The 22,139-nt window shown below is 39.3% G+C and overlaps 1 protein-coding gene across 1 annotated transcript in view; it reads right to left on the bottom strand.

Moving 5' to 3' along the window:
- The window catches only part of SAXO2 (stabilizer of axonemal microtubules 2), a 383,885-nt gene that overhangs the window by 90,988 nt on the left and 270,758 nt on the right, over nt 1–22,139 (bottom strand). The window contains exon 3 of the mRNA XM_044077804.1: nt 1,390–1,592. Within this exon, the coding sequence (XP_043933739.1) occupies nt 1,390–1,592 (203 nt within the window). The remainder of the gene's footprint in view (nt 1–1,389; nt 1,593–22,139) is intronic.

The following is a 22,139-nucleotide window of genomic DNA, read 5'->3' as shown; positions in this document are numbered from 1 at the left end:
TAGGAGGAGAGGGTGGTCTGCGTACATGAGGCAATTTCTACATTGCCTCAAGATGCCCAGATTCATCAGATAGACAGGAGAGAACACTGGGAGCTGACCCTTGGACATGCCTGAATAAAAAAAACATTTTCCTCTTAATAAGTGAGGAAAGTGAGTACAAGAGCTGTTTTTCTCTAAGCAAGTGATAAAAGTAAGTACAAATCAGGTCCTTTAGGCCAAAAATGGGTTGGGAGGGTGGCCTAATGGTTAAGGTGTTTGCCTTACAAACACAAGGTGTAGGGTTTGAGTCTCACAAGTGATAATTGGCTAGGCTTACAACGGCTCGTAAGGGCAGTTAGCATAGTACTAACCTAAGACCTAAGACCTAAAACTGTTTTTCTCTAGGTAATGAGCAAATGTAAGTGCTAAAACTAAGAATCTGTATCTGCACTAGACGAGTTACAGGACAGAAACAAGTGCAAATGCAGGCTTTCAAATCAGAAAGTTGAGAGAGATGGAAGAGCTTGCCCAAACGGCCAATAACTACAATTTCTGGGCCAGAACCACTCCTTATGTGGTAGACAGGTTACCTAGTGCTTACCACTCCCACTGATAAGCTAGAAGGCTTCCCTCCAACACAGAAATGCTTGGGGGGCTCAGAAGCTTACACACAGTCCTGGAAACAGCAAATCTGTATCTGGAACACTAGTTACAGGAAAGGTAGAAAACAGGTTTACAGTTTTTTTTTTTTACAGAAAGGTAGCAAAAACATTAGTAAAAACAATTCACATGCAGTGCAATCTAGCACACTTGAGTATGTATCAATATTAGACCAAACACAGTTTAAAAAATGCAATTAAATTAAAAAGGACTAAAAGCAAGTGTAGAAAGAGTTTATTAGGTAGAATGTGGTAAAGAGATGGGACTGGAGGAGTGTCCCAGATCAAATCTACAGTGGGGCGGGCAACTGCAAAAGCCACCAAATTTAAACTACAAACCAAAAATAGGGTGGGTGGGACAAAACAGTTTCAACAGAGATCTAAGCAACAACTAACAGTACAAACTCTAAAACCAAAAAAATATACTCAGCTCTGTATATTTGCAGATCAGTCACTCAGAACAGGGAGATGTCACTTTCAACAGAGATCTAAGCAACAATTAACAAACTCTATAACCAAAAAATATATACTCAGCTCTGTATATTTGCAGATAGTAGTCTGGAAGGCAGTCTTTCAGAACACAGGTTCCAGCAATTAAAATTTCCTCACCCCAGCTATAAAAATCTCAACTTTCTTACAGTTATAACATGGCATGAAAAGTCTTTTCTAGATATTTCAAGTGCTTCATAACTCATCCACAGTGTGTCATTATCCCTGTACAGTTGGCCATCTATCTTGACTTATTGCTTACCTTTGTAGGTTGGCATAGTATTTACTTTTCCACCTGATGTACGCTTGTTTTCCAGTGGTCGCATTGGTGCCACCCGCTCTATTTTGTATTCGTTATAATCTCTTTTGTATGTGGTGCCAAGGTCCATCTGGCCAGTCTTAGGTCGATATTCATCCTGAATATGAACAGGACGTTGTGCTGTTTCATGAGGAATGTAATCAGCTCTAGGAAAAATATCAAATGACTTTTGTCAAGAATGTGATAACCAAAACTAGAAAATGCTATAAATATTAAAATAAATTAATACTTGCTTTTGTTTAATATCTGTAATAAAGTACTCTATCTGGAATGTCAGGCAAAGTGTGTTGTTATTGCTAGTGCATTCAATTTGCATGGCATGCATCATTATTTCTCTCTCCATTTGGCTTGTTTAAGGTTTCTTGTATTTATGCTATTACAAATGAAACAGACTAAAATCATTTTTTCTTCTACTCAGTTGATGGAACAGAATTCCAGAGATGTTATAAAATGTTTTGAGAGACACGAACATTCCCAGAAACAATTAACTATTCTATGTGGTTTATCTAGCACATTAATACAGTTGCAGTCAACTCCTCCTGGCACTGATCACAGAAAACTTAAATTGTATATTGGATAACAATTTTCTCCACAGCCACATAGAATATATTTTTGGCAACCTACCAGATTCACAAATCAAAATAAAAACCTGTGAGAGTTTAGCACTCTGATAGTATTGTCTGCAAAAAGTAATGAGAAAACAACTGTGGCTAAGAGCACTTTCAAAAAATCTAACCTAAAACCATAGCTCTCAACCTCTTAGAACAAGAAATATAGATAAAGTCATAAATAACGGAGGACAAAGGCCCCAAAATAGGGACAGTTTTTAAATATTGCTCTTACGAACTTAGAAAGTTGATAGACTAACAGGTTTTGCATTAGCACACATTTTCTGAAGGGCCTGAAACTCAAATGTCTGTCATTTTCTGACTTCAATCTTCAATGATTTGCCAAAAAAACACAATTTTATGAGAAACAGACCAAAGCATGAGGCAATAATCTGGACATTCTGCAACAATCTGTACAGCTGAAAGGTATGCCTAGAAGACAGACATAAAATATATAGGTGTGTGTGTGTGTGTGTGTGTGTGTGTGTGTGTGTGTGTGTGTGTGTGTGTGTGTGTGTGTGTGTGTGTGTGTGAAATGAACTGTAGAATTTCAAATTGCATAATGTTATATTAACTAAATCAAAACACTGCTGGAAGTTTAAAATGCTGAAGAGCTAAATAATAGCTGAAAACAACAAAAAAGTAAAACCTTTATAAATCTAAATCAATTTCTGTTGTAGGGCTGTCCCCTGTACATTCAAATATGATGTCTTTCTTTTAGTCCAGTAACAAAATATACTGTCAGATTGTACATCAGGAGGAATATGAAATTCACTCCTGCACAAAGGGAAAACTCTATAAAGTTGGAATTTCCAACCTTTACCTGTGACAACACAAGTGGATAAGAAAAACACGACTAAAGTATCACCAATAATATCCCAAAAATTATACAACAAAAACACCGCACACAAAAGGAGAAGTAACTAAAGAACCTTTTACAAAACAAATTTCATAACAAATTAGCCAGGCAAAAGAAAGACGTAGAACAAGTGTATTTGAGTGCTTTTGTTCTTTAATTTTAAGAACTTCATCAGAAATGAGAAAACTGAAAAGTACACTTCAATAAATACAGTAAAAACTGCCAATCACACTTAAAACATGAAATCAAATGTCCAGAAAGGAATGTAACTCAATAAGAAAACTTTGTTTTCAAAAAGCTAATAAAAATGTAAAGGTCCTATCTGGTTAGGAGGGATTGGAACTCAGGGGAGAGAAAGAGTTTAATAGCCTTGTGGAGGGGGAAGGGACTGGTTCACCTACACCACATCAAGGAACAGATAATGCTAAGTTTGTCATTAAAGCCAGGCAAAAACTTTACATCTAGAAATCATTGCACTATAATAAACACAGTAACAAAATTAAATCACTCTTAAGAAATTAAAATCTTACTTTAAAAAATGAAATCAAATATCAGGGAAGGAATGCAGCCCAGTATAAAGACTTTAGTTGTATTACAACCAGCTACCAAAAAATAAACTGTCTGGTCAAGGGGAAGTGATGTTCAGTGGAGAGTGGTGGGAGAAGGGAATAGTTCACCTACACTACCTCAAGGCACATTTAATGTTAAGGCTTTCATTGAAAAGCCAGGTGGAAACTCTGCACCTAAAACGTCTGCCACTTTAGTTCAATTACCTCAAGAAGAATATTATAATCACCAAAAAATGGCGGTACTTGGTCTAAAACAAAAAAATGAAATGCTACAAAATTGTTGCAACACACACTATGTTTTCCCAGAGCATTATACAAATCTCAGTGCCTAGTAGCTACATTATGTTCTTTAATCCAGTACACGACAATCTCCTTATAGTTTTGTCAATGTAAAAAAGATGAACAAGTGTTGCAAATGGCATCATAAACCACTGAAGTACTGTTACAATTAAATCTGTTTTTACATCAGACAGAAAAATTGTTATACTTAAATTTGTTTTGATCACCTTGAAAAATATTGGGGCAAGCCACACACTCACCACAGGGAAAGTAACCTGCAAGCTAAGAAAATTGTAAAGAGTTTGATAGTGCAAAAAATGGAGGGCCCCTCCCTTCAACAGCAATACAGAGAGTTCAGGTTGTTTTATAACAAAAAGTGGGCTGGAAACCCAAAATATTAGAGAGCTCCTTTTTTCTGGCGATAATGTTCCATTTGCTGTGCAATATCTGTTTAATACCATGCGTGTCTCTGCAAATGGGGAGAGGGAAGCTCAGTGTGTGGTTTATACCCATGGAAGTGTTGGTGCAGACCTGAAGACCAGACTTAAGTATGGGGGGAATTTGGTAGACCTACCAAGGCAAACCTATTTACTAATATGAGCCAACAAGTCTAGAGGATAATTTCTATCCTTAAAAAGCCCTGTCAAAAAGCACATTCATCCAAGACATAGAGGCCTAACTGATTAAGCGAGAAAGCCTGATGAACTGTCCTCTGACCACGTCAGCTTTCATAAAATGTGGATACTGGCTAGTGTAGCCAGATAGTTATTATGGTAGGTCTTTTTGCGAAATATGTTAAAAGCGTTGAAAGACTTGGTAATCAGTTCAAGCCGAATATCTACATCCAGTAACTGAAATTTGTGGCCCATACCAGAAACAGTGAAGGATAAGAAACTAATGCTGCCAGATAAATCAGTCAGAAAAGGGTCCAGCTGAGACCAAGTTTCAATTCATCACATAACATCACTTAAAAGTTAATGTTAAAGGAACTCATTATAAAGTTACAAGATTTTAAAATAAATGAGTTCAATGGAATGATCGCTATGGCAGGGTAAAAGACATATAAAAGCAATTACAGCATGACATTTTTATTTGAAAATTTTGGGGCAAAATACAAAAAAGCCAGCTCAACCAGAATCATCATTTTGGTTAACTTTCTCCTACTGTGCTACCTAAAAGAACTACAGGGCTGTAAAATACAAGTGTAGACTTATAGTGTATTACCAGATCCAGAATGTTTGGTCAATACGAATATGTTCTCACATCTTTCTGGACTGTTAACTTTAAAAAGATACAAAATGCAAACTTTTAATGCTGTTCAACCAAAGATCTATAATAAATATAGTGATTAAAATCACATTCCTGGCAATTTAGTAAAACCAGATTTTTATACTGAAGGGAAAATAAGTCAGATTAGTAAATGTAATTTGTGTAATGTGTGGGGCGTGTACAAATTGTGATACGATTCCACAATCAGAAACAGAAATGTACGTTACAAGAATATTATACAAAATATAATTGAATAGATTATTTGCATAAATAGATCAAGAATTGGACAGTATGCAAAACACAGAAAGTGAAGAAAGATGAAAACAAAAAAGTTAAAGCTAAAGGAGAAAAATACTAGTAATAAACAGAATGAAAATTCTGAAAGTAATAAGGAACAGGAAATGTAAATGGATAAAATAAAGATGATGTTTTTTATATATATATATATATATATATATATATATATATAGATAGATAGATAGATATGTGTGTGCGTGTGTGTGTGTGTATGTGTATACTTGTATCTCCTCACAAAATGAAAACTGCTGAGAGTAAGCAGCAATGATAGGAAAAGGAAAATGGAAATACATAATAGATGTCAAGTTGAAATGAATGACAGATGCTAAATTTTGTAGAACACCAAAACCAAGGTTAAAGAGAAGGAAGAACAAGGAAAAATAGATGAAATAAGAAAATAACCTGTATAAGTACTAAACACTGAAATTCCTAATGTTAGAAATTTAATGACATAGGGAATGTAGATATATGTATATGGGCCCACTTCTGAATCTCAAAATACTAAAATATCGAATTTCAGTATTTCAAGACCAGAATACCTAATGGACACAAACATGAAAATACACCATACTGAAAACCCAAAGTAATGAAAAAAATAAAACAAAACTAAATATCCAACCCTCCCCCAAAATAAACAGAATCATAAAGATAAAACTCAACAAAAATAACACTAACAAAAGTTTATTGCTGCACCAACCCCACACCCCCACCACATACCAACTTTGAGGTCGCACTAACACAACAAAAAAAAAAACAAACTTGTGTTTACATGCTTTACACTCCCATTGCACAGTGTTATACTTACAATAACTAATAACCACATGGACCACTACACACATACAAAAATCACCAATTTCAACACTAGCAAACACACACTCTAACCTACCTACCCCAAACAAAAACACCCCCAAAAAAGTAAAATGAACAAATTCCTAAGCAAAACACAAACAAAGTAAACACCTACCTCTCCGCAAATACAAACACAGCGGCCACCATGTACAAATCTCATACCAAACTGCACCTTATAGAAACAGTAAACCATAATGCACTCACCACACCACAACCATCGAGGATTCAGGAAACTCAGATTCGTCACATTGCAGTTTTGAATAATTGCACTTTTGACATTCTGTTCTCGAAATGCTGAAATTTGATATGTACACACATACACACATTGGGCAGCAAGCAATCAGCAATGAATAAACTCGGGCAGGCAACAGTAAATACGAAAACTCTCCTTACTTGGAATGCATACCCTTAAATCCGGAATTAAGCAATCAGCAACGAATAATAAACACTACTTGGGCAGGCAGCAATAAATAAGAAAACTCTCCTTACATAAACTCGGGCAGGCAGCAATAAGTAAGAAAACTCTCCTTATTTGGAACAGACACACTTAAATCAGGCAGCAAGCAATCAGCAATGAATAATAAACACTACTTGGGCAGGCAGCAATAAACAAAAAAAATCTACTTGGACCCTGGAACAGGCAGCAAAATGATCAAACCAAAGCTGTAATTTAAAATTGCACGGCCGGATAGGAAGAAGAACTGGATATCTACAATGAACGCATAGATGTGATGCTACGGGAAAGTTCTTAAAGGAGAACTTCCTTAAAACAGTTATTTTTTATTAAAACTATTAGTCCCCACCCCTCTCACTTCCCCAAGCTACGCCACTGCTGAAAGTATATCATAAGCACTATGTATTTAGCACTAACAAGGATAATATGGTAAACATATAAAAGTCCACATGGTTTCCTTAGCTGCAGGATGGATTACAGGGGTCTAAGAAGTGAAAGCTTTTTTAACGGCCACTGCCAAAATCATTATATTGAGCTTAGTGTGGGGTCCCATCCATGAGCTATACTCTATTCTTTGGGGGCTGAAGGGTGGCCTTCTTAGGAACTCAGTCTCCTGTATTTAGGTACTCCCATATCATCTTGCTGGCATGTTTTTTACACATACAGCAAGGAGGATAACCTAAGAAGTCTGCTAGGACTGTCTGCGGGTTTTTTGAGGAATACACCGATGGTGGGTATAGGCTTAGTAGATCAGTCTCATGTTGATGAAGTAGCTTGAGAAATTCCTTAAATTTAGGTTCATCAGGAGTGGAAGCCAGGGAATTTGCTCACTCCTCATCTAAGTCCTTCACAAGATATTCTAAGAGGGACTGTAGATACTTGTTTTTTATATAAAGACTTGTGAGACCTCTTTGCTGCAAGGGTCTTAGAAGAGGAAGAAGGACTCTTAGGATTTAGTCTTCTCAACATGTGAGGCCCCACTGTCCTGTTGTTGAAGTATGGCAGGCCAGAGCAACTTGGGCTCAGGAGCAGGCAAGTGTGATTCATTCACAAGTGCTGCCAATGCAGCTGGCACCAAAAGCAGCAACAAAGAGCATCACTGAATGGCACCTACCAACCGTGGCATGCAGGCTGACACTTGAAGGCAGTGGCTAAAATATCAGCTCTGAAAAACCCGGTGCCAGAACACAGTCTGGGGAAGGAGCAGCAAAAGTGGAAGAAAGGGACCTTCTCTTGCTTCCTTCAAGACAAAGGGGAAAAAAGAGGATACATAGATCAGTCTGAGCTTTGATCAGTACCCGCATCATCTTATCCCAATCTATATGGAAATATGGATGCAAAGAGAGACCTAGAGGACCTGAAAAAGGCTGCAGATGAAGGCAAGGATTCCAGCTACCTAGAAAGCACAAGTCAGAATAGAAGTTGCTTGCATGTTGTCTCAATGGAGCAGGTAAAACAGACATATATAATTGAGAAACTGCTGGAGTAGATACATAATCATTGGTTTCAACCTTTATAGCCACTTCCTCAGAGGGAGGGGGATGTGGCAAAGCCTAAGTTGCTTGAAAGAATAATCTCTAGGGAAAAATCATTGGGTCTATACTAGAAGCACGAAAATGCTTCTGAGCGAATATGGAAACAGCTACACATATTCATTGAATCACATTTAAGCAATTCCATGAATATGTCAGAGGGCAAGGAGACAGTTGGCCAACTTCACGGAGTTGCCCTTTCCTTCCCTATAGTGTGATCTCGGAGTTGGTATATTTAGTTAGGGGGGTAGAGAGTATGTTTTTCAGGACAGTAGAACCAAAGGAGGCCCTTGTCCCTGGAGGCCTTATGAACTTTGTAATGAGTGATAAAGGTATGAGGTCTTAACCAAGTGGCTGCTGCACAAATGTTGTCTATAGGAAGCCTAGCAGAAAAAGTAGAGGATGTGGACACTGCTCTGGTAGAATGAGCCTTAATTTTGTGTTGTAAAGGTAAACTGTCAGCTGAATAAGTGAAAGTGATGCAATCAGATAACCATTTATATAGTGTTGTTTTGCCACTGGCATATCTTTCCTAGAATCTGAAAAGGAAACAAAAAATTGTTCTGATTTTCTGAACTCTTTGGTTCTATCCAGGTAAAATCTGAGCTGTCTATGAACATCAAGCTTGTGCAGCATATACTCTAAGTTGTTGGTGTGTTTGGGGAAAAGAACTGGTAAATCTATGAGTTGGTTAAGGTTAGCTTCGGTACAAACTTTAGGTAAAAATGAAGGATTTGTTCACAGGGACACTCTGTCAGCATGAAAAATCAAATATGGAGGCTTTATGGACAGGGCCTGTAGCTCTGATACTCTACGGGCAGATGTGATGGCTACTAAAAACATAGTCTTCCAAGACAAAAATTTCAAATTGCATGAAGAAACTGTCTCGAAAGGTGGTAGAATAATGTGTGAAAGAAGAAAATTTAGGTTCCGTGGGGTATAAGGGGATTTCACTTGTGGTCTGAAGTATAAGGTCCCTTTGAGAAAGGTTTATATAGGTTGTGTGACATTATGTTCAATCCTTCAAAGCCAAGGTGAAAATTAGAGATGGCGGCAAGTTGTACCCGAACTGTAGCTGCTGCAGCTCCTTTGTTGAAAAAGTATAGTCAAAAATTCTAATATAGAGGAAATGGGGGCTTGGTAGGGATCAATGTTATTCTGAGAAGCCCATATAGAAAATCTCCTCCATTTGCTAAGGTATAACTTCCTAGTAGAGGATTTATGAGAAGATATTAAAATATGCTGCATTTCATTTGAGAGGTTATGGGACCTGGCTATGTTGAGAATTGGAACAGCCAAGCTGTCAATTTTAGGGACTGAAAAGAGGGATGAAGAGCCCCCAACAAATGCATCAGAAGGTCTCAAACTGGGTCCAGAATCCAAGGCTCTTCCAAAAGATGAAGTCGAAGGAAGGGGAATCAAATCTGATGAGGCCAATGAGGGGCTATTAGAATGATGGTCCTTCCAGGGGGCTTTTGCTTTCTGTAATACTTTGGGTATCAAGGGAATTGGTGGGAATGCATAGAGCAGACCCGGAGGCCAATCGTGTACAAGTGCGTTCCTTGGGGAATCTCCCAGATGGGAAATCAGGGCAAAGTAACTTCTGCATTTTGTGTTCATGTGGAAAGCAAAAAGGTCACAGCAAGGCTGGCCCCACCTGCGGAAAATTCTCTCCGCTATCTCTTTTTTGAGGGACCACTCGTGAGGCAACAAAATTGCCCTGCTCAGTTTGTCTGCAATCACGTTGGATTTCCCAGGGATGTGCGTTGCTATCAGAAAGTGCTGGGTGGATGTAGCCCACTGCCATCCTCTTAGGACCTCGTGACAAAGGGGATAGGACCTGGTTTCTCCTTGTTTGTTCAAGTACCAGAGCACTGACATGTTGTCTGTCTGAATCGCAATTTTCCTCAGAGGGAGAAAGTCCTGAAAGTACTGCAACACCAAAAGTACCGCTCTCATCTCCAGGACATTGATATGCAGATGTGTCTCTTGTTCAACAAAACAAAGGGCTCTCAGGTTGCCACATGAAACAAGATTTATTGTATTCACAATACACAAAAAAAGTTAAAAAGCGAACTAGAAACACGTAAAAATAAATACAATGTGAGGTACTAAGTGCTTTCACCCTTGTGTCATAGGTTCATAGGTTCATAGGTTCATACTAGGCTATCTGCCCTGGGGCATTTATAAGCCTAGCCCGATTGTGTTTGGCTTACGCCACCCCTTGATTTGAGTATAGTGTGCCCTTTTTAAAGTTTAGTTTACTGTGCCTCTGTCTAATAGTGACATGGAAGTAATCCCTGTGACAAACCTACGATCCCCCATCCACTCATCAAGATTCTTCTTGAAGAGAGTCAGTGAGGTGCTCTGCCTAACATGAATTGGAATTCTATTCCAGAGCGAAGGGAGCCTCTGGGTTATGAATCTGTCCCTCCGGCATGTTCTATTTATTTCTGTGCTGAGGTTCAAGTCCCTTGACCGCGTGGCTCTAAGAGATTTAGATTTACTGAGGTGGAGCATGTCCATTAATTCTGGGTTGGACATAGCTTTATATGTCAGGCATAGATCGCCTTGAAGTAGGCGGTATGCAACTGAGTAGAGCTGGAGTTTTTTTAACCGAGCAGCATATGGCATCTGTTTGAGTCCCTTGATCCTCCTGGTGAGGTACTTTTGGGGTCTGTCTAATTGCTGCAGGTGTCGGGTAAGGTACATCCCAAAGGGGGCATTGTATTCTATAATGGGCCTGATGAGGGATGAATAAAGGGGCACAATTACCTCTCTTGATCTAGATGTGAATCCTTTCATGATGAGGTGAGCTACGTAGAAGGTCTTTCTAACCACTTTGGCAATGTGGTTGTCAAAGGAGAGATTGCTATCAACTTGGGTCCCCAGATCCCTAATTACTTTCTCTGTACTTAATGGGTTTCCACCTATGTGGTAATTTGTGGGCACACTGTTTTTGCCAAAGGGTATGACTATACACCTTTTGGCATTTAGCTTTAGACTATGGCTTTGGCACCAGTTATCCGTCTCTGCAAGACCTTTTTGAAGGATGTTTTTGTCAGCTGGAGAGTCGATTATGGTGCCCAGTTTGCAGTCATCTGCGAACTTGGTGAGCCATAGTCCTCCCACGTTGGCCTGTACCTCAGAAAAGTAAATACCGAACAAGAGAGGTCCCAGGACAGAACCTTGTGGGACGCCACTTGTGACCAGTTTCGAGTCTGACATGGCTCCAGCAACTCTGACTCTGTGGGTTCTGTCTTTGAGCCAGTTTGCAACCCATCTTGTGACATAGGGGTTTATATTTAGGCTGGATAGCTTATCTATGATGCCCGAGTGGGGTATTGTGTCAAATGCCTTTGCGAGGTCCAGATAGGCTGTGTGAACTACCTTCCCTTCATCTATGGCCTTGGTAACTGTTTCAAAGAAGTCGACCATGTTCAAAAGGCAGGATCTGCCCTTGACAAAGCCAAATTGGGTAGGATCTAGTGTCTGTAGGTCCCCAATGTCTTTGTTTATGAGTTCCATGATGATCCTCTCCATAGCCTTGCAGACTAGGCTAGTCAGTCTTATGGGGAGATAGTTTTCAGGGTCCGCAGAGGCGCCACCTTTGTGGAGTGGGACCACTGTTGCTGTATGCCATTCTTTGGGCACATATCCTGTAGTGAGGCTGAGATTGTGCAGCAGTTTTACTTGAGGGATTAGTTCTTCTTGGAGTTCATGTAGGACGCAACCCAGGATGCCATCTGGTCCCATGGAAGTAGTGTTTTTAGCTTTGGAGAGGGCGGCCTTCACCTGAGCATCAGAGATGTTTGGGAGGCTGCACTCTGCCGGGATAGATACTTGCTCTTTTGGTGGGGAGGGGGTGAAGAAGTTTACACTGAACCTGTCTGCCGGGATATTGGTGATGTCTGTGGGTTCAGTGTATTTTTTGTTGCTTAGAATCAACTCAGAACAAGTCTGGGAGTTGCATTCCAGGTTCCTAACATAACTGAAAAAAAACTTATGATTGTCTTTAGTGTCCTGTGCAATTTTTCTCTCGAAGCTGGCCTTGGAGGATTTTATGAGGATCGTAATTTTTTGCTAGTACTGATCAGAGATGCCTTCCCTTTTAGGGATTTTGCTCTATCATGTAGTAGCTTCCTCCTTCTGTTGTACAGTTTATTTATGGCTGCGGTCCAGCAGACTTAACGCCTGCCTTTGGATGATTGGGTCTTGATTTTGTTTGGGATAGCATGATCCATGCATTCCTGGAGATGTCCGTAGAATGCGTTTATATAGGATTCTGCAGTTTGGGCCGTAGTTTCCACTGGCCCTGGGGCCTTGAAGGATTCCACTTTGGTTTTGAGAAGTGTGAAGTTCACTTTTGAGAAGTTTTTCACTGTGGTTTTCTGGGCTGGGGGTGGGGTCAGGATGTGGATATCCAGTGAAATTAATTTATGGTCTGATCTTACCAATAAGGAATATACTTCTGGTATGGAGCATAGGGTCCCCATGTTGGTAATGATCAGGTCTAGTATGTTTTCCCCTCTTGTGGGAGTGGTGACTAGTTGTTCCATAGCGTTTGAGTTTATAAATTCCAGGAACCTTTGGGCTAAGGTGCTGGGGCTTGAGTAATGCTCCCAGTCTATGTTTGGGTAGTTGAAGTTGCCCAATATAATGGTGTTCAGAGAGATCTTCATGTTCTCCAGTATTTTCAGGAAAGCCGAGTGGGATTGAGAGGGTGGTCTGTAGGATGCTATAAACTGAAGAGCAGTCTTGCCCACTGTCAGTTGCACATGGATGGTCTCTGATACTTCGTGCAATGCCACTAACCTGGAGGTGTGGATATCCTTGATAAATATGGAAACTCCCCCTCCTTTTGTGGTTCGGTCCGGGTTTTGTGGCCGAAAAGCATGATATGAGGTATAACCTGGTAGTGCCGGGGTACTCTCTGGAGCCTTGAACCAGGTTTCTGTCACTGCACAGATATCGATGTTCTCCATATTGAGGAGAGCTTCGAGTGCAAGCATCTTGAGGTTAAGACTTCTGGCGTTTAGCAGCATTACCCTTAGTTTCTTCTTCCTTGTGCTGTCTATGGAGGTGGGTTTGACTTTTGAGCCTTGCGTAAAAAAGGCACTATGGGGGTGGCAAGAGCCTTTGCCAATATCTGAAAGCCCAGGGGTGACAGGTGCAAGCCCTCCCTAGCGAAACAACGTGGCTTGTCGAGCATGTCATCCCAGGCTGACAGACACTGGATCCCCTTTGAATGACATCAAAATTTTAGCCAATTGTTAAAATCGATCATTTTGTCTTTATACTGTGGCATCATTCTAGGTGAGGGTAAGATGCTGCTCAAGGTCAGGGTCATACAGGCCTGGGCTACATGATCAGAGAGCTCCTCTATGTCTATTTTCATGTAGTCGAGGGAGGTACGTCTCAGGTTATTCATGCCAGCATGTACAATGACTGAGTCATATTTGTATTTGCTTTGGAGTGACCTAAGTGCTTGTGTTATGTGGCGGATCCTAGCTCCCGACAGGCAGCTCACTGTGACCTTCTCTTTATTCAGCCTGGTGAGCGGGACGTCAGTGTGTCTGACAATAGAGTCATCTATTACAAGAGTATCAGGTGTGTTATCATCAGAGTACTAAGAGTTTGTCAACAACTAGCTACAAAATAAATACCCTCTTAATTGCACAACGCCCTTAATTAATACATCAATTAAACAATTACACATTTCTATAGTAAAAAATACATTTTGTTATACTTTGTTTCGTTAAAACTGTATGATAGTATAAAAACTTATGTTCAAAAACTTTCTCTCGGAATATATTTGTTAAAAATAATAATAATATAATATAGTAAAATAAAATAAATTGTATCTGTTGTTGGTAAAACCTGACATGTCTTAACAACTATGACAGTCAAAATACCTTCTTATGTATCATAACTGAACTATATATGATGACTTGACATTTCGTAACATAAATCATGATACAAATTTATACATTGTATAGGAACACATAAAAATGTAAAAAATAGATGTAAAATAGTAAAACCTATCCCCATAAAACATATAGTTTTTAAAATAAATAAATAAACACTTAGATACAATAAGACTTTTGTTTCAAAATGCTTGAAATGGAAATATGTTCATTAATGCCTGGTGTACGATTAGCATTTAATCTTAACTGCCATAGGCATTCCTTAGCTTCAAGCAAATTCTTATTGTCACCTCCTTTTCTCCATAGTTTGGGGTCCTATCACAAAAAATATAAATCTCTTAAAATTCTTACATTTAAGACTATGTACAAATAATGAGTTCACCATTTTTTTTTTGTTTTTGATGTCTCTGTTGTGCTCCATTATACATTCCCGAAGCCTCCTAGTTGTTTTACCTACATAATATGCAGGACAAGATGTACAAGTAACTAAATAAACCACCATTTTTGTGTTGCAATTGCAGTATCCGGGACATTTGATTGATTTTCCATAACCCTGCACCATAACATAGGGTCCATCATTCACATATTTACAACTTTTACAAAATCCACATTTGCTCATTTTAGACATGTTGTATACCTGTCTTGTATTGTTTTCCATACATTCTTTTAAATTAATTCCCCGACTGTAAGTGATCTTAGGGAAATTACCTATTGTTTCAATAAATTCAGCCTTGTTCGCAAATACACTGGTCCATGTATTATTTATTATTTTAACTACAATGTCTGAATCTTTATTATATGGTAGAATAAATGCGTCCCTTTTATTAGTAGCCACCGTTCCTATAGGTGAAATATCCTGTCCAGATTTTATAATAGGTTTGTATAGAGTGTTCCTTTTCATCTGTACTTCTTTCATAATTTGGTGTAATAGGTTTTGTGGATAGCCCCTATCTAGAAACATATTGATAAGCGTTTCTAATTCAGAAGTAAATTTATTGTCATCACTAATAATATGGGATAGCCTAACCATCTGTCCTTTAACAAGATTCCTTTTTTGAAAATGTGGGTGGCAACTATTGTAGTGTAAAAAAGAATTGGAATATGTTTTTTTCCTAAAAATATTGGACTCAATAGCACCATTGTTAAAATAAAATTGGATGTCCAAATATTCACAATTTTTATCATGTATTTTACTTGTAAAGGTCAAGAAGGTTGATGTTGTATCAAGGAACTGAATAAATTCCCTTATTTCATCTTTGTTTCCCTTCCAAAAAACAAGGATATCATCCAGGTACCTAACATAAAATGTTATTTTTGACCAGTAACTAGAGGTAAAAATAGATTGTGTCTCCCATTGGGCTAGTACTAAATTTGCATATATGGGCGCACACCTAGCACCCATAGCTACTCCTGTACGTTGTCTAAAATATTCACCATCCATAAACATATAATTGTTGTCTAGGACCATTTCTACTAAGTCCACCAATAGTTTACGTTTAACTGTGTGTATTTCACTGAAAGTACATAAATTGGCCTCAAACACTTCAAGTCCCAAATTGTGAGGTATGACAGAAAACAGATTTATAACATCAGTGGTGACCATAGTGATATTATCAAGAATTTTCTCCATATTATATTTTCGGACTACATCCAGACAATGCCAGGAGTCTTTGATAATATGTGGTAATTGATTAAGAATGTCCTTACAGTTGTAATCTATAAATCTAGCTACAGCTTCCAACTTGGAGCCTTTTGCCGAAACAATCGGCCTAAAGGGTGGATTGTTGGTATTTTTATGTATTTTAGGAATACCAAAAATATATGGAGTAATAGGGTGTTCCACTGTAAAATATTCATAATCTTGCTTTTCAATCATACCCTCCATCAAAAAATCATGTAGTAGCCAATCTATCTTAGTATAAGCTCTACACATCTCATATTTGGACACTTTTTCATATGTTTCATAATCACTTAACATAATAGTCATTTTGTTTAAATAATCTGTTTTGTTCATCACCACCGCACCACCACCCTTGTTCAGCTTCATTACTCTATATTCATCATTGGTAGTTAGTTCTTTTAAACAGAATCTTTCTGTTGTTGTTAAATTGTCTTTTTTTGAAATAGATTTTTTAATCACTCTACGTAGCTGTACTTCACATAACATCTCAAATAAATGAATCATTGGATTCTGAGGTGGTATAAAGATGCTAGATCTTTTTAACCTCAAACTACTAGCATCCGGTTCAATTCTGTTGTTTTAATTAGCAAAAAAACATTTTTAAATTCAACACTCTTGTGTATAACTTCAAATTAATTAGGATTTTTCCTATGTCATACCTAAAATTAGGAACATATTTGAAACCTTTTTTAAAAAATGTAACATACTCAGAACCAAGACTTGTGCCAGTAAAATTATACATGGTAAAACCACCATCCACTATGGTGGAACATAAAGTTCTTGTTTCCGCTAGGGTACATTTGTTATCTGTATCGGGTGTGTTAATTAAATCGCCAAAAAGTGTTGTAAAGGCACTCAAAAGTAACCAATAACAAGTCCAAAGTGCCCACGAAAGGAAAAACTCGTAGTTGGATAAAAAAACTGCTTTATTGTAATCCACAAAAACGCTCGTTCATAACATTAACGCTCTTTCATACCATACGTTTTCGTCCACTCTGGACTTCATCAGATAACTTTCTCCCTTCCTTCAATGCGTTTATAAACCGTTATTTAGTAGCAGTTATCTATACGACGGTAACCAGTGAGGATACTCATTCCCAGCCCAGCTGCTCTGACATCATCAAGAAGCGCTAGCGTATACAACATGTCTAAAATGAGCAAATGTGGATTTTGTAAAAGTTATAAATATGTGAATGATGGACTCTATGTTATGGTGCAGGGTTATGGAAAATCAATCAAATGTCCCGGATACTGCAATTGCAACACAAAAATGATGGTTTATTTAGCTACTTGTACATCTTGTCCTGCATATTATGTAGGTAAAATCACTAGGAGGCTTAGGGAACGTATAATGGAGCACAACAGAGACATCAAAAACAAAAAAAAAATGGTGAACTCATTATTTGTACATAGTCTTAAATGTAAGAATTTTAACAGATTTATATTTTTTGTGATAGATAGGACCCCAAACTATGGGAAAAAGGAGGTGACAATAAGAATTTGCTTGAAGCTAAGGAATGCCTATGGCAGTTAATATTAAATACTAATCGTACACCAGGCATTAACGAACATATTTCCATTTCAAGCATTTTGAAACAAAAGTCTTATTGTATCTAAGTGTTTATTTATTTATTTTAAAAACTATATGTTTTATGGGGATAGGTTTTACTATTTTACATCTATTTTTTGCATTTGTATGTGTTACTATACAATGTATAAATTTGTATCATGATTTATGTTACGAAATGTCAAGTCATCATATATAGTTCAGTTATGATACATGAGAAGGTATTTTGACTGTCATAGTTGTTAAGACATGTCAGGTTTTACCAACAACAGATAGAATTTATTTTATTTTACTATATTATATTATTATTATTTTTAACAAATATATTCCGAGCGAAAATTTTTGAACATAAGTTTTTATACTATCATACAGTTTTAACAAAACAAAGTATAACAAAATGTATTTTTTACAATAGAAATGTGTAATTGTTTAATTGATGTATTAATTAAGGGCGTTGTGCAATTAAGAGGGTATTTATTTTGTAGCTAGTTGTAGACAAACTCTTAGTACTCTGATGATGCCCGTATGACACAAGGGTGAAAGCGCTTAGTACCTCACATTGTATTTATTTTTACGTGTTTCTTGTTCGTTTTTCAACTTTTTTTGTGTATTGTGAATACAATAAATCTTGTATCGTGTGGCAACCTGTGAGCCCTTTTTTTTGTTTTACCAGTTTACATTCCTTTATTTTCATGTCTCTTGTTCAGCCCATGTGTCTTGGGCTGTTCTTCCCTGAAAATGCCCCCCCCCACCCTATAAGGGAAGCGTCCGTGGTCACTGTGGCCGCTGGTGAGGGTAGGATAAAAGGACAACCTATCGTTACTTGAAGAGAGGTCAACCACCACCAAAGACCCTTTTTGCATGTGTTTGTTACAATTATGAGATGAGACATTGGGAGTTCTTGATAAGACCATTGAGTGAATAGCAGCCATTGTAGAATCTGCATGTGCATGCAACCCAACGGTATCACTATTATTGCAGCTGCCATCATGCCTAACAACTGTAGCACTTCTGATGCTGGAGCCTTGTCTCTGGATATGATGTTCTGGACTTGCTGACGAAGTAGTAAAATTCTTTCTGCTGGAAGTTTTAAAGTGGTGGTGGTGGTGTCCAATTCTGCTCCGATAAAAACTATATGTTGCAATGGTAACAATGAAGATTTTTCTGAATTTATGGTAATTCCCAGATGATTGCAAAGAGTAAGAGTGGTTTCCCTGGCTTGTATTAGCTGATGCCTGGTGGTGGCAGTGAGGAGCCAATCGTCTAAGTACGGAAATACCTGGAATCCTAGACACCTTAGATGAGCCATGACCACTGCCATACATTTGGTGAACACTCTGGGGGCTGTAGTGAGACCAAAGGGCAGGGCTCGAAACTGGTAATGGCTGGCTCCCAGACGGAAATACAGATGATCCCTGGATGGTCTGGCCATTTTTATATGGTAGTACCCATCCTGTAGATCTATCGAGCACATCCAATTGTCTTTCCCTAAGAAGGGAAGTATTGACTGAAGTGTGACCATTCAGAATTTCTCTTTCTTGACAGATCTGTTTAGCCTGCTGAAGACCAAAATAGGTTTCCAGTCCCCTGTCTTTTTTGGAACTAAAAAGAATCTTAAGTAAGTTCCAGATCCTATCTGGTCTGCTAGGACTGGTTGGATGACTCTTTTTCTTAGCAACGTTTGGACCTCTACTGTTGCTTGTCCCCTGTAACTGAGTGGAACGTCTGGGATTTTTGTTGTCAATGGAGCGGGGAATGGCGAAGGGAATGAAATATCCTCTGGAAACTATACTTTGTACCCAGTTGTCATTTGTCATTCTGAGCCAGGCATCTGGATACAAAGATAAGCGACCCCCGACTGCCTCCAGAGCAGGACAGTCGGGCCTCCTTTCAGGAGTGCTGGTAGGGCTTCCCAAAGAACTGGTCTCTGTTGCCCTGGTTTTGCGGACTCCCTTTGCCGCTAGGGCAGCGTCTTCCATTATTGCACCCTCCTCTGCCCCTGGAGGGGAGTTCACCATGTGTGTCCAGGAAAGGCTCCTTGGGCTTTTCGTAACCACATCTTTCCTGCCTTTTGACCCTTGGGGTAGGGTCTAGTAGGGGTGGAAAAATGGACTCCGATGGCAGACAGAGTCTTTCCTTCCTGCTCACACCTGGTCAAAGTTTCCTTAACTTTGGGCCCGAAAGGGACAAGCCATCAAAAGGGGTGTTGACAAAGGATGACTTAGAGGGCTCTGCGAAGAACACAAGTGCATCCAGGAGTACCTCCTGAGAGTAATTCCTGTACCCGCTGCCCTACTCGTTCCATCAGCTGCATATGAAATGAGATACATGAATGAGTTCACTATGGAATTGAGGGTAGCAAGCTGGGAGGTGACTTTGTCTGAAGCTCCTGCAGCTACTGTACCCTGAAGAGTATCTCCAACCTCTTTTAGGAGGTCTCTTTCCAGTCTTGTAAAATGTGTGAGATAGTTCAGTGAATGCATGGCAAAAGTTGCTGAACTATACATACACTTCCCATATCTATCCATGATCCTAGAGTCTCTGTTAGGAGGATGGATAGAGGAAGAAATTTCTGACATCTCCTTTTTGGTGGCTGTTGCCATCACCATGACATCAACTGGCACTCCCTTAGTGAGAAAGGACTTATCCTGAGGGGCAGAAATAAATTTATTGGGCCACCTAGGGACAGGCTCCATGGTGTCTGGAGACTCCCACACCCTTCATGAGACCAGCTTCATGAGCTCATCAAAGAGCGGAGCCACCCAAGAGGTGGAGGGTTGAGACCCAAAAGCCTTCAGGAGAACTGACTCATCTTCAGTAGGGTTGGTGGACTTCCAACCACCCCTCTGCTTAACTATTTCTAATATCTCTGCAAATGAGATATCTTCAGAGGGGGACCCTTCTGATTTATCTAAGTCAGTAATAGATGTGAGAGACTCCTGTGGGGAGTCTAGGTGCTTCCTCTTGCAAATTCTCTTCCTGGGAACCTCATCAGTGGGAACTTCTGGTGAAGAGCAGGGGCCACCCAGTGGGGCTTCCTGTGGCTCAGGGTCTCTATGCTTCAAAGGGATCTGTGAGGCAGAAGTGGACACCAGTGCTTTTGGGGAGGAGGTAGTTGGACCTGAAGTTGTAGATGTCTTGGGGGACATCACTCTCCATATGGCTTCAAAGGCACGTCTGCTCCGATGAGAAGGGACCACTGGATCTGAAGAAACAACCAATTCCCTCTGCACCAGAACAGTGGGCTCCAAACCAGAGCTAGAAGCCAAACTCATCCGAGCCAAGGCCCAGAGAGGCAAAGTCAGAACCAACAGGTCAGTCCGACTATTCTCGCTGGACCTGACCGAAGAGTGTCAGCTCCTAGACTCCTCGATAGGTACCAAGGAAGTCTGAGTAAATGGAACTGATGGCAGTGGAGCAGGTGTCAGCTGCAAAGGCTCAATGATCATCAGGTCCAACTCCTCTGGCTCCGAAGGACCGGTATGGCTTGGAGGAGGAAATGAAGTCGATGGCATAACAGTCTTTGTTTCTGAAACCACTTGGGTTGGAGCCAATAAAAATTTAGCAAACGCCAGTGCCTGTAGCAACTTCTGTACCACATGATCCACATCCAAATCAGATAGGCTGATTGAGGACCGAGATGAATGTATGGAGGGTGGTACCGGCTGAAGAATGGGAGATGTTAATACTTCAGAGACCGGTTCCAGGACTGGGGGCCAGCTCCGAAAAGACAGGACGCTCGGCTCCAAAGTCTGTGAAGCTGATGTCAACAGCTTTTTAGATTTTGTCACATCAGTAGAAGAAGCCTTAGAAGACTTTGAAGACTTAGGAGACTGGCTAGATTTATTCTGGTCACTCAAAGCTTCCTGAAATGAAGATTTTAAAAGACCTCTGTCAATGAGTTTTCTTTTTCTCTCATGTAAAAGAATGGCAAATGGAGCAGCTCTCCTACAAATGCAAGGCTCCAAGCCAATAAACACAATTTGCATGACTATCTGTCACAGACATCTTTTGTCCACATTTTGGACACTTTTTAAAGCCAGACTTAGAATGCTTGTCTTTCTCCTGGTCATCCATATTGAAATCTACAGTACCAAAATTCTACTGTACAATAACCGACAGTAGTCTCAAGAAGAATATACACACATACACAAACACACACACACACACACACACACACACACACACACACACACACACACACACACACACGCACACACACACACACACACACACACACATACAAACACATAACTTTAGCAAACTTGAACTACAGTAATTAGCCCTAAACAACAAATGGGCTGTATAATAATAAATGTGATGTAACTATAACTATCTAAAAGCACTCACACACACTATGTCTAAAGTTTAAAGAATCTTATTTAAACTACAAAGCTATATATATAACTATGCATATATTAATAAAGGCACACCAAAGAAGGGAAGGGAATATTAAAAGCCTATAAAAAAATGAAGGCCAAAAGGAGATGAATTATCTAATATTAAGCTATCAAAGTTATAACTATGAATAACCATCACTAACTATTATAAGTAATACCAAATTTAGAAAGGTTTTTAGAAAAAAAGCTATACTGGCCTGAACTGTGCTAGGAAACCTCCGATCTATTGCAATGGCAAACTAGATCTGAGGTAACTCAAGGTGCATCATGAGATAGGGACTTGGTCTCAAGCTGTCTGAAGATCTTGAGCTTTGTAGTAGGCCGACTCGGAGCCGAGGATCGGCTCCGAACCCATCTGCAAGAATGAACAGTGAGATAGAACAACTTCACATGGAGGTAATA

The sequence above is a fragment of the Protopterus annectens genome, chromosome 7.part0 (genome assembly GCF_019279795.1).
Source record: "Protopterus annectens isolate FY-2018-M chromosome 7.part0, PAN1.0, whole genome shotgun sequence".
Taxonomy (NCBI): Eukaryota; Metazoa; Chordata; order Ceratodontiformes; family Protopteridae; genus Protopterus; species Protopterus annectens.
This window is presented reverse-complemented; position numbering and strand designations above follow the sequence as displayed.